This window comes from Haplochromis burtoni, unplaced genomic scaffold (genome assembly GCF_018398535.1).
Source record: "Haplochromis burtoni strain Fernald_Lab_line unplaced genomic scaffold, NCSU_Asbu1 Contig_266, whole genome shotgun sequence".
NCBI lineage: Eukaryota > Metazoa > Chordata > Actinopteri > Cichliformes > Cichlidae > Haplochromis > Haplochromis burtoni.
The window spans coordinates 772,377-786,370 of NW_024582627.1; the positions used below are offsets into that span (position 1 = coordinate 772,377).

The 13,994-nt window shown below is 40.3% G+C and overlaps 2 protein-coding genes across 2 annotated transcripts; one reads left to right on the top strand and one right to left on the bottom strand.

Annotated features, from left to right (window-relative positions):
• Window positions 1-5,926: 5,926 nt before the first annotated feature.
• On the bottom strand, window positions 5,927-8,051 carry LOC102296628 (carboxypeptidase N subunit 2-like). The gene has a single exon (XM_005939403.2). The coding sequence runs from the start codon at window positions 7,841-7,843 to the stop codon at window positions 6,215-6,217; it is 1,629 nt and encodes a 542-aa protein (XP_005939465.1). The 5' UTR covers window positions 7,844-8,051; the 3' UTR covers window positions 5,927-6,214.
• Window positions 8,052-8,675: 624 nt separating this feature from the next.
• Window positions 8,676-12,227, top strand: cldn1 (claudin 1). Its single transcript, XM_005939404.3, has 4 exons — window positions 8,676-9,086; window positions 10,517-10,681; window positions 10,890-10,974; window positions 11,603-12,227. Exons 1-4 carry the CDS (start codon window positions 8,864-8,866, stop codon window positions 11,757-11,759), a joined length of 630 nt encoding a protein of 209 aa, XP_005939466.1. The 5' UTR covers window positions 8,676-8,863; the 3' UTR covers window positions 11,760-12,227.
• Window positions 12,228-13,994: the final 1,767 nt, after the last annotated feature.

Sequence of the window (13,994 nt, forward strand, 5' to 3'; positions counted from 1 at the left end):
TAGTGGGGTTAGGTTAATTGGTAATTCAAAAATTTTCACAGGTGTGAACGTAAAATGGTTGTCTGTTTCTATGTGTTAGCCCTGCAACAGACTGGCGACCTGTCCAGAGTGTACCGCACCTCTCGCCCAGAGACAGCTGGGATAGGCGCCAGCCTCCCTGTGACCCTGACAAGGATAAGTGGAAGAGAATGGATCGATGGATGGATGGATGATGGATGATCCATGGAATCTGCACTGCTGGTGGTTTTTACTGACATCCTCCTGGCTACAGATGCAGGGGACTATCTGATGCTAGTTCTTCTAGACTTAACTGTCACTTCTGACACAGCGAATCTTAATATTTTAATGTCTTGTTTAGAGCTCAGGGTAGGCATTTGTGGCACTGTTCTGGAGTGGTTCCAATCCTTCCTTTCCAAGAGAACCTTAGACTACGTGATTTCAGATGTTCCTCTGCTCCTTTGTCTTGTGGGGTTCCGCAGGGCTCGATACTTGGACCTCTGCTATTTTGTATATCTGCTGCCTCTTGCTTCTAATTTTAGCAAGTACAAAATTGCTCTCCATTGTTATGCAGATGATACTCAGGTTTATGTTCCCTAAAACAGAAGGATGCTCCATGGAAACTTTAGCTGAGTGCCTTGAGGAATTAAAAACCCAAATGGTGCTAAACGTCCTAAATTTTGATCAAAAGAAGGCAGAGGTTATTGTGTTTGGGCCTAGCGTCACTGGTGAGGCTTGTTCTGTCGACATAGGCCCACTGGCTCAGTATGTAAAGCTTATTGTCAGAAGCATGATTTTTAGGATGGACAAGAATTTTAGATTGGACAGTCAAATCAGCGCATTGGTAAAATCTAGCTTCTTTCAGCTGAGACAGCTGGCTAAAATAAAAAAAACATTCTATCAAAAGATCATTTTGAAACAGTAATCCATGCCGTCATTATAACTCACTTGGATTACTGTAACTCTATATGTTGATTTTAGCCAGTCTTCCTTGTCTTGTCTGCAGATGGTGCAAGTACTCTTGGATGTGGAGGACACAGAGGAGCTGCTCAGAGGAGAAAGGGCTTTTGCTGTAGCGGCTCCCAAATCTTGTATCGTGCTGATGCTCTTATTTTGTGTAGTAATTTTAATTCAAATTATTTTTATATTTATTTACTTTTACTTATTTAAACTTTATTTAAGTTGTATTTCAGTGCTTTGTCCAGCACTTTGGTCAGTGGTTGCTGTTTTTAAAACGCTTTCTAAAAAAAGTTGGCTTGGTTTGGCAACAGCCTCAGGCCTCGATCTACTTATTCCATCTGCCACCCTAGTCCAAGGGTCACTGTTGAACAACTGATGACAATAAGTGTCCTTAGTGGGTAGGTACGTACATCTGATTGTTTTCTCTGTTGTTTGGTGTTCACTTCTTATAATAACATCTTTGAAAGGGTTTAAATGCAGTTACTAATTACATTGCATGATGCATGACTGATTTATAGGTGGTTAAAAATGATAACTTCATTACATTTTCTTAACGCTTTTAGGATTCTCTTTCTCCTGTCACTCCCAACCAGTCCTGACAGATGCCTGTTCATCCCTGAACCTTGTCCTGCAGAAGGCTTCTTCCTGTTAAAATTGAGTTTTTCCTTCCCACTGTCACCAGGTGCTTGCTCAAAGTGGATCCTTTGATTGTTGGCGTTTTCCCTGTATTGCTATTGGGTCTTTACCTTGTGGTCTTGAGGTGACTGCTGTTGTGATTTGGTGCTATGCAAATAAAACGGAATTGAACTGATAGGAATTGATGTGGCCTGCAACACAAGCAGTGGCCTGCAATCTGTGAAATCCACATTACATGTACAACTGCAAGTGAAAGTAGGTTTTTAATCAAAACCTGGAAACATGACTTGTCTGCATTGAATTCATAAAATAAATCAGGGAAAATAAACTGGCAATGTTTTAACAAACCCAAATGTGTGAAACACATATTGTTTTATAGGATCTTTGCTGCTGGAGGATGGAGCATAGAAGGTATTTCAGTGTCCGACCAAAAGTATAGAATGAAGTGCTGCTTGCAGGCATAATAAAACCAGCTGGGCACAAAACAAGGATAGCTATTTTTGAGGATGGGGGTCCAGAGGGCCATAGTTCCCGATTCATCCTTCATAAATGTAATGTGATGATAAGGAGCTTATAGCCTCTTGTTATCCTCCAATAGGGACTGACAAAACAAAGGGCAGTGTACCAGCATGCTAAAAGATTTCCATTCTAGTAACATCTCCCCGTCCACTTAACACCCACATCAGGTCAGCTGTTCTTAATTTGGTCAGCACCACCAATTAAGCTTCCATCCAGGGGTCTGGGTGCACTGAGGGGTAAATATTGACCCTTGTTTGTAAGCAAGGTTCACAGTTTGAGAGTGCAAAATGGCCCATTTGTGTTCGCGAGATGCTTAGGTCATCGCATTCACCCTTCTCATAGCCTGTGTGAGAGAGAGGACCTAATAGACACCTGCCCACATGATAGCAACTGGTGTTGGTTATCATTTCATGACAGACTAAACTCATTTAAATAAGGCTGAGAGACAAAAACCATAATCATGGTGTTTGAAGTACAAGTAAAAAAATTTTGTCCTCAACATTGAGTTCAGTGTTTCAGATCAGTTATAACATTTTATTCAGCGACTCAGTGTGAAATTAGTTAACATTTTCCCATCAAAAAAAGTAAAGTCCCAAATTCTCGCCACAAGCACTGAGCCTCAGATGACCTCTGGTCTTTGTCCTGAGGACCCTGCCCTGCCCTCGCCACCTCCCTTCTCACTGACCAGTCTAAACTCTGTGGGAAACCATCTTCCCCAGTGCTTTGTGTTGTTTTGGACATTGTGCGCCTCACCGGATAATGTCTCCCTCCCCTCTGTTTCTCTTCTCTTCGATCTGAAGAGCTGCTGTGTGGAGTGTGGTGTCCGGTGCTAAATGCCCACTAAGCTGGATACAGAGATGAGATGTGACCATGGGTGGGGGAAAAGCAGCTTTTCATTCCTACTCATTGGGTTGCTCTCAAACACTGCTGCTGTAACTCTGCTGAGCAATTACCAGTGATGGATGCTGGCAGGTGATTTAGTGTTGATAACTACATTAACCTTGTGGCAAAACTTAAACTCTACCAAAACTTCCCAGTATCCCAATAATAATTTTTAGGAGACCTGAATTCCAGGAAGTAAAAAAAAAAAAAAAAAAAAAGATTTTCTTTTATAGTAGCCTAAAAATGTGATCACTTGAATGATAAACTGAGGAGATCTCTAATCTCATCTCTGTGCACAAAGCTTCAGAGTATCAGTTCATTGTTTTAGTTTTTGTAAATTGCAGTTAATTTATCCTGCTCTCATTTTTAGGCTGCTTTCAGCTGTTTTATTTCAAGCATCCAGTTTTCAGTGCTGAGTTTCGTTATGTAGACACAACTCTGACCCACTAGTTCTTCATCAAGTCTTCATCTGTTAGTTTAGCCGCTAAATTCCAACATCTAGTGTCTACCTGTTGATTGGCAACATTTTGCTTTCAAAAGGCCACATCAATACCATGAAATGAATCAGTTAGATTTGACTTGATTTACTTCACAATATAATTCCTGCATAACTCTAAGTAACCTTAATTCCAAAGGAAACAGCCTCAAAAACATTCTTCAGCAACTGCACTGCTAACTGTGACACATCCTATTAGTTTCTTTTCTATTCATTTAAATGCCAGCACGCTCACTGAACAGAGATATGCATTTAACGACTTCCATATCTCGTTCTGCTCATTAGCTGTACTTTTAACATTAAATGTTCTGTTTTCAGACTTTGAGTCAAGTGAGGATTACCTCCAGCTTAAGGACAACCCTCCAAACTCTGGAAATAAGTATGCCACCACTTGAATTGGGATGTCAGTCACCTCAAAACGAGGACCCAATTGACCCCTTGGCATTTGACCCTTATTAACCACGGGTGAAAGTGCTGTATTCAAGGTGTAGCCATCTGTGTGCCTTGTTGCGCTGGGGCTCTCCTCCTCCCTCAATCTTTATTATCCCTCCCAGTGTGCAGCAGCAGTGAGATTGATCAGAGGATGGCTGCTTGATACCGAAATACTTTTGAAGAACTGCAATGAATAGTCCACCCACTCCACAGCCAAGTAAAAACCTCAATATATGTGCGTGCCAAAGGCAGTGGTGAGATGTAATGCACACTGCAGCTTAAATGGTTGGGGTCACTTTGAAATATTCCTGTTTTTAAAAGAAAGAGAAGGAAAATTTTTTGAAAAATAAATAATAATATTAAAGAAATGCTTTAAGTGAAAATGAATAATTACTCAAATCATACATCATAAATTCAGTACATAGTTTATGTACATAGACACAAAGAGGCCTGTTTTCAGTAAGATCGCCCCTGTGATCCAGTGGTATATTGCGTAACCTAAAGCAAGTTTATCAAGTTCATCTGGTGACTGATCTTTGGCTATTCTTTGGACAGTCTGTGGGCGTTTTGTGGGTGTGATCACTGTCTCTTCTAAGAAATGAAACCCGTTCTATGTGGGAAATTTCTGAAAACTAATATTTTGTCACTTCATCTCCACTGAATAGGCTGCACTTCTCTGAGCAATCAGATCACACAGAAATGCTGTAGATAGATCAGTTGGAACACTTGTAATCATTTTTTGTTATTGCAAATGAAAATAAATTGTCTTTTTCTTTTGAATATAAAAACATTTTTCAAGACTTTTGAGCAATAGTGTAAGTATATTCATTTAGCTGCTTTGCCCTTCTGCTCCACTGCAGAAAATTACTGCACTTCTTACTGCCGGTTGCTATGATCATATTCTGATGATGATATTAGGTAAACAAGCCACAGTTAGCTTATGACATACACCGATCAGGCATAACATTATGAGCACTGACAGGTGAAGTGAATAACACTGATTATCTCTTCATCGTGGCAGCTGTTAGTGGGTGGGATATATTAAAGAGAAAGTGAACATTTTGTCCTCAAAGTTTATGTGTTAGAAGCAAAAAAAATGAGCAAGTGTGAGGATTTGAGTGACAGAGTCATGGGTGCCCAAGGCTCAGTGATACACATGGGGAGCAACGGCTGTCATGTGTGGTCAGATCTACATACAAGCTAGTGTAGCTCAAATTTCCCAAAAGTTCACTGTGTTAGCCCTGTGACAGCCCGGTGACCAGCTCATGGTGTAGCCTGCTGCGTGATCTGATATTTCTGGGTTGGTGTTGTTCTGACATTATCATAGCAATGTCAGTCCAGGATCAGCATTACAACTGACCATCAGTCATGTTGTCTGAGAATTGAGTTAGCATTAGCCAAAAAGTTAGCTACCGCTATTAAAAGCTATCCCTAGCAAACCAACATTGAGAAAGCTAAATTTGGCTGACAGCAAACCTAGCTTGATAATACATACCAGTATATGATATTTTATAAATTAATAAAGAACACACCTAGAATTGTTTCCATTTGTTCTAGAAGACAGTTTTATATAAACAAAGACATTTCCCCCCCTTTTTTATTCCACATTTCAAGCTGACAGACAACAATTGTTAGTTAGCTGCAAAGTCAGTCCTGGAGAAACTTATGATGATGATGATGCAGGAACAACACCGATACAGGGATAACAGATGGCCTTCACTTCATGGTAGCTCGTATGGTGATTTTTACACCACATGCCTTTCAAGACTCTTCATACAATTTCTATCCCTGATTTAAGGATTAATAAATTTTCCTGCCTTGAAAATTCAATCCAGTAATTTCATGAAGCAAATATTACGTTTTACTCAATTATTTGTTCACAGAAAACTAACCTCAAACTTGCTGAAAACAAAAACATATTCATAACTACTCTGCACTGTGTCAGTGATGACTGTTCTGTTTGAGGGGACTAGCATTGGCAGTTTACACAGAGGAGAGAAGCACTGACGTCTACTGGAGTTTTAATCACAGGAAAAGCATGTGTTAGCAGATGACTGACAGCTCACTCATTGCTTCTTTGAGCAGTGACAGGATCTTTGGAAATTGAGTTGAACTTTGAACTTTTTTAAAAAAAAAAAAGGTTCATCCACCTTTCTTATCATTCAGTCACATTTATGTATACTAGTCAGCTGGTGAGTTAGAGGTTTGTTTAGAGTATTGACTCTGGCAGTCACTGAACATATAACGTGACTCTGAGTGTGAAACAATTTGCACCCAGAAAAAGTCTGAAAACTACTGAATGGGGCTCTCGATCAGTGTCTCGTTGCTACATTGTGAGGGTTCATGCTCATTTTTCACAATATGTTCCTTAATGTTGCCATCTTCCTTCTGAAACTGTACCTTCACTGTCAGTGGAGAACATATATCTACTTTACACTTTATGATCATGATGCCATTTGATGCTTGGAGGCTACAGGTGCTGAGATCTGGCATCTCATCTCTGGACAAATGACAGACCAGCTGATCCTTGTTGATGGACATGACCGCCCGTTTTTTCAAAAAGTTTGGGCTCTCACATACCACCCTGTCCAGCATCTCCATGGTTTTGCTGTTTTCCAACACCCAGTCATGCAGGTACCATATGTGGCAGTCACATTTCCAAGGGTTTCCATGCAGCCTCACGGTGTACTGCAGGATAAAATGGTCGAAAAGGTCCTCTGGGAGACTCTCCAGTTGGTTGTCAGACAGGTAGAGCTGCTGAATGAATTCCTGGCTCTTGAACAGTTTGGCATCCAAAGTGCTGAGATTGTTCTTTTGCAGGTAGATTGTCCTAATCTCAGACAGATCATTAAAGATTGTTTCGGGCAGTGAAGTGATCTGGTTTTCAGACAGGTCCAGGATCATCAGGGCTGTAACATTTCTAAAAATGTCTCCAGTAAGGTTGGAGAGCTGGTTAGAGGACAGGATGAGGTTGGTAAGTAAAGTCAGACTGCTTAGAGAGGACAGCTCAGTTAGTCTGTTGCCTTTTAGGTTCAGTTCCGACAAATTTGAGCCCTCAAATCCAAACACTTTATCGCTAAAGGTTGTAAGAAGGTTCCCACGGAGATTCAGCACCTGCAATTCAGTTAACACAGCAAAGATGCCATCATCAAGTTTTGTTATCATGTTCCCTTCCAGATGAAGCTCTGTCAGCTGAGAAACATTGTGAAATGTGTCAGATGTAAAATTGCTGACGAGGTTGTTGTTCATTTTCAGGATCTCTAACTTTTCCAGACCACAAAAAGTTTCTTTTTTTACTCCCTCAAGCTTATTTTGGGACAAATCCAGGACACGCAGCTTTTGAAGGTTCAGGAAAAGAAACGCAGGTAGATCTGATATGACGTTGCCCTTCATTTGCAGAGTTTCTAGCTGTTTCAAGGAGTCAAACATACCAGGAAGCACCGTCTGGAACCTGTTGAAGTTGAGCAGCAGTTTAGTCAAATTTCCTTGCTTTGAAAAAGTTCCTAGAAATAAATGATCCAAGGGGTTCCCGCTGATCTCCAGTTCCTGAAGCTCAGTCAGATGTTCGAATGCCCGACAGTGAATACTTTTCAGTTGATTATCCAGGAAAATAAGCTTGGTGAGTTGAGGACTGCCCTCCAAAGTGTGAGAGAACAAGTACTGCACAGCCGTAGTCATTACAATAAAGTCCTTGACCTCCCTGGAAATATTCTTTGGTAAAGACGTCATTGTTGCATCAGCACATAGCACCTGGACCAGAGTGAAACACTGACATCGGTATGGACAAAACTCTCCGCTGCCTTTGTGGCAGAGAAGCAGCAGGAGCAGGATCAGACCCAAATTTCTGTCCATTTTTTTACTGAAAAAAACAAACAAACCCAACAACAAAGAAAGAGGAAATTCAAAAAAGCTCAGACTCATGCACTGCAAACAAAAACCTCTGTGTTACAGCGATCGAGGAACACTGTGACAAGTTTCTCTGTGGGCTTGGAAGTCAGCTGACAAAAAGTGCAAACAACAACACAAGTGTGGGTTAGGCAAGAAAAACCTTTGCCCGCTGGTCAGCTCCGGCCACAAAAAAAAAAGATTATCATGCAATTCAGCAAACCAGCAAAAGCAAATGTTTCTTCACGGAACAAGTAAATCAGAGAGAAGTCGCACTGAGAAGATCATTCATGTGTGAAATAATGTCAGGAATCATACAATCAACTATGCTACTTCCTTCTTATTAAGATTTTACGGTTAACGTTCCAAAGCTGGATCTGCGGATAATTTGATAATAATTTGTATTTTATGGCATGTAAATATTCTGTTATTAGAATTAATGTTTGTATTGATAAGAAAAATGAATAAAAATCAACAGATAACTTACGGAGATTAGTGGTTTAATAAATGTGCACTTTGTCCCTTTTTTCATGTGTAAGCTGAATCAGAATATTTTGCTTTATTTTTTACAGTATTTCTATTTTTTTCACTAAATGAATTTCTGTATATTGCTTCAATTATAAAAATAAAGTGAAAACAAACAAACAAACAATGGGACAGATGATCACTGCTGCTCACAGTGCTCTTACCGACTGTTGTTACTTACTTTAGAAAAGATTTTATTTTTAAATGGAGTTCACTGCATATGTGTGGGTTCATTTGGTTTTATTATTTGCAGAAGACCTTCACAGCCAGAAGGTGTCACCCTGCACCTCCTGACTTCAGCAGGAGTTGATGGCATTCTGGGATCCTCCCTCTCCTCCAGGTCATTCCTTAAAGATGCACAGGTGATTAGGCGCCTTTATTTGGGAGCAGCTCGCCAACACAAACCCACTGGGAACATCATTGAGCAACATTTTTTCACCTTTATATCTTTAAAAAACAACAACAACCAAAAAACTCCCCCAAAGAACTTTTGCCATTTTCATTTAAATTCTTATTTTAATTCATCAAACAATGGCAAACGCTGGAGTGCAGCTTCTCGGATTCATACTGGCCCTCATCGGCTGCTTTGGCGTCATCGCGGCCACAATCATGGTGCAGTGGAAAGCTTCAGCCTACGTTGGGGACAACATCATCACGGCTCAGGCGATGTATGAAGGGCTTTGGCAGACCTGTGCGAGTCAGAGCACCGGACAAGTTCAGTGTAAAGTGTATGACTCCCTCCTCCAGCTGCCAGGTACTGCTTTATATACATCGTGTTTTTACCTTTTGTGATATTTCTTCATTATTATTAACTGCTGATGACGGTCATAGCCAGAGAATAAGGGGTTTATGAGTAACACAGTGTCCAAAATCAAATACTTGTTCTATCTTTTGGGTGTGGAAGGGGGTAGTTAGCTGGGTGGGGAGCATGTCATGAGATAGTGAATGGTGCACATTCAAATAATACCTGAACAGTTACTTTCAATACCAATGCTAGAAGTTTAAGTAGAACTGTGGTTATTCTATGAACAAAAAATATGTTTAAGTCTGTGGTCTTTCAAAGCCTCGAGGTCACTAAAGGGAGAGTGCACCTTTTCCCTTCTCCTTCTTAGACCTCCTGCATGCAAAGACATGTTGGTCAAATACCATAACCTACGTCATGAAAGAGACATGAAAGACAATGTTTAAACTTCATGCTGTTAGTGTTGCAAATCAGTCAAGTGTAAACATTTTTACAAAAAAACACAACTATCAGATTAAAAATAATCCCTTCGATGGACGTGTTTCTTTTCCCCTTTTTTTTTTTTTACACTTTTACCCTTTTTTTCTGAAACACATTCATTCAGTGGAAGTTAAACAAGGATTGAGACAATGTGAGGAACACTGCACAACAAGCCCCGCAACAGAGAACTACACAGCAACACACAAAAGAATAGAACAAATAAAAACAAAAACATGAAAAACAAAAACTAAAGGATCAAATAGGCTGTGAGTGAGCTCTTCTATTCAGAATCATATTTATTTGTTAGAAGTACAATTTTTCTGGTGTGCACTTAAATGATTTATATGTTTTTGTGATAGGACAGTCTGCAATGTTTCTTGGGAGACGGGATTAGAAATCTGAAGGTAACACTTGATGGGGAGTCTTCATCCAGATGAGGAAGATGCAGTTTTGATCAGTTAAATTTAGATTCTCAGTAAGTTTGTAGTGTGACGCAAAAAAGACGCAATCTGGCTTAAAGGGTAGGTCGGGGTGTGTGTGTGTGTGTGTGTGTGTGTGTGTGTGTGTGTGTGTGTGTGTGTGTGTGTGTGGATTGGGCGGGGTGGGGAACAGAATCTATTTTTAAAATACACCACAAAAGTCCTCAGAAATGAATCTTCTGGAAATGTATATACACTCGGAGAAGCATTGGAAATGCACTCTCTAATCCTGAATAGCCCTCGATTAGAAGAGAAAGGTAACAGAGGTGATGTGTGGTCTGTTGAGGATTGATTGTTAAAGAAAGAACAGTTAAACATGGACTAATAAAATGGCACTCGTGCAAAATTTTGTTTTCTTTGCTACTGCTGTGAAGTATCTCCCTGTTTGGAGGGATTTCAACTGTCTCTAACCCAGTTACTTCTTAGTGAAGTAAGCCTTGAGTGAAACCTGCTCTGACTAACGTACCCTCTCTGTGTCTGCAGGAAACGTACAGGGCACACGAGGGCTGATGGTGTCGTCCATCGTGCTGTGCTTCATTTCCATCCTGGTGGCAGTGATGGGTATGAAGTGCACTACGGTCATGAGCGACTCTCCAGAGCTGAAGGATAAGGTGGCCCTGAGTGGAGGGATTATCTTTATACTTGCTGGTGAGAGTTAAATCATCTTTTTATGGGTTTTTAAAAAAAGTGTAACATAGTACTTCTTTGTTTTTACCTGCATTCACAGCTACATTGGAACATCGTTTTAGAATGTGAGGTTTTGCATTCGAGATATGTCAAAGATAACACAACTGCGCAAGTAGTTACCTCTAAAATCCAACAATATAGAGAAGCTTTTGTGCTCGCAATTTTCCAGGTCTGCTTGCCCTGGCGGGAACTTCCTGGTTTGGCAGCAACATAGCAAAGGAATTCTACAATCCATTCACTCCGACTAACTCCAGGTGAGCATCTCCTCTGTCACACGAACCCCCCCCGCAATCCTTATCAAGTATCACTGAAGGTTTCTTTGGTGAATCCACAGACAGACATCAGATTAAAAAAAGTCTGTCTCTGTGACAGAGACCAAAAAAAGTTCAAGATTCAGCATTACAGCACACACAAAGGGAAATGAAAGAGTCCGGTCCCCGACAAAAATTCAGGCGCGTGAGCCGTGCAAACCCACAACATTTTCACACTTGGCACCAAAGAAATAGGTCTATTTCCTGAAATGTTTACCTGCTCCTTTGAGTTAGTGCCACATCGGCTCAAAGACAACACGTGTTGTTCTGACATTTTTTATGCATTTTTAAAAATTCACAAAAAACATACTACACACATAACAGTGTATTTACTTTGTGTTATTTCTTAAGAAATCCTTCTTTAATAGTGGGTACTCTGACATGTAGCACCGACTAAGTTTAGTAGGGCAGACTTAACCTTTTTAGTACCCAAATTTAAATGCTATGGTATATATATATATATATATATATATATATATATATATACAGAAAGACAGAAACATCTTGTATTGAGCTGGCCATGTGAGTCCTCAAACACTCAAGCACAATGCGTGTTGTGTTTCATCCACAGGTATGAGTTTGGAAGTGCCCTGTACGTCGGCTGGGCATCTGCCATTCTCGTCATCATCGGAGGGGCCTTCCTCAGCTGCCACTGCCCCAAGCAGGACGCTGGGCCGGCTCAACGCTACCCCCAGTCCCACCCTGCGGGAGGCAAAAACTACGTGTAGGAGTAGTCTTCCCACTTCTCCTGGCCTGGGCTCATTTAAGAGCGCTGGCTTTAAAGGGGCATATTTCAGACCTGTTTACTGTTTTCAGCATGTTTATTTGCAGGTGGGGTCAAAGTAGCGTAGTGGGACGGGATGCTTCTTTATTAATAAACTGACAATTAATGTGACAACCTATGCAAATGTTAGAATTGAATGTTAGAAATAAGGTCCAATAGCATGTATTTAGATTTAAACTGGGATTATTGTAAAGCTTAAAAGACTTTTTTTGTTTAGTTTAAAGAAAGTTTTCAGAATATGTTGGAGACATTCAGTTTTTGTGTCACTTTCTTTGCAACTAATTTCCATTTTTGTATAAACTCCCATGGTACCGTTTGTTATGATTTTTGTGTTGTTGTTGTTTTTATTTCTTCCCATTTATTTCTTATTTTACTGCATATGAAATAAATCCACTGCCACTTTTCCATGTGACAACCAGTGTTTGGATTCACTTCATGTTTTGGGTTAATAATAATCACTGCACACTCACACCAGGTGAAAGACCAAGACACCATTTCAAAGTGAAAGGATCTGAATGTTCTTGTCAGAGCTCCACCCTAACCACGCAAAATCTCTTTTGATTACTCGATAAGGTCATTTATAAGAATCTGGACGTAAAATAGAGAAGCGTGTTTCTCTTTAAAGAGGTGGCACAATTTTTCAAATCATAAAAAAAACTTTCATTGTGTTGTACGCGTTAAAAATCCTGTACAACACAGAGCTAAACATATAGAAATTTGTGGCCTCAGGCAGGAAAAAACACATCCAAACAGAGAGATAGGCAGAGGGTGGGGAGCGGGCATACCTACGGTCTCCTGCTCCTGTCCCAGCACGCCTGTGAAGTCGCATTTCACATAAACACGGTCGGTACCGCTTGAATGCTACGTTGGGAAGATGCGTCAGCCTCTCTGTGACTTTACAGGAAAGAATTTCAAAGGTTGTCAGCCCATCGTTCGTTCAGTCATGAAGGTGTAACTGATTTTATAACTAAATTAAATAACAACAAAGAAACCAAACCCCTCCAGAATAAGCTGACGTTTGTTTCCACCCAACACCGTTCAGCAGGAGAGGGCGCCACCTTCTGGTGATCCTTGAGGATGCTGCTCAAACACCAAAGAACTGTTCCCCTGTTCTAAAATACAAGACAACAGCTGCTAATATTTGCTTTTATGCTCTTATAAAGTTGTAAGCGTATGATCTGGATGCTTTTGGATATTTGGGCAGAATTGGTGAAGTTCATTTAAATTGTTTGGTTTTCTGGGAAGAGGCCCTAGGCCCTAGGACAAACCCAGGCCGGGGAGAGGGGGGTCTGGGCTTCTCTTCATAAGCTGCTACCTCATGACCAAGCTGTGGATAAGTGGAAGAAGATGGATGAATGGATGGATGGTTTTCTCTCACTGGCCTGGCTTTTAAAATGGCCTGTATTTATATTTTTAAGTGCAGTACACACTTTTTTTTAATAGGGTAGAGGTCTGGGCTTTGGGAAGGCCTTTCCAGCAGCTTAAGTGTCCAAGTTTAATATCATCCAGCTGTTGATTTGAGGTGAAGTTGAAGAATTTGAAGGTAGTCTTCATTATTCCATCCACTTTGTGCAGTGTATCAGTAACACTGGTAACAAAACAGCTCCAGAGCATGATGCTACTATGATTTGTTTCACAGCACTTATCGGATTGACCAATAAGTGCTGTGAAACAAATCCTTTTTATGCTTGCAAAGGGAAACTACCAGTTGTAGTCAATCACGATGACTAACAAGACATTATTAGATCCTGGCCTCGTCAGGTTGAAAGACATTGGCAAACCACTGTGTAAAATCCACCCATGATCAGTTTTAGCATGAGCATGTGGTATTGAATGGACTTTATGCCGCAGACAACCATTTTCAAACTTCAGACTCCCCAGTTTGAAATGACAATCACACCCGAACCTTCAGTCGCTGAATATTTCCTTTGTGTTTTTATTCATTAATCTTGATCTTCTGATGTTTTACTTGTTAAAACTGATTCACCATCAACAGATTTCCAGTTCTTTACAGCTAATTTTGAGATATAAAATGAGTTCAGGCTCATAAATAGGTCAGAAAAAGTAAAGTAATTTAAAACCTTGTGGCTTTGTTTCATTAGTTTCTGCTCTATTTAAAAAGGCCAAATAATGTATTTGAGTTTTAAACCAAATTACAAAACTATACTCAAAATTCCTT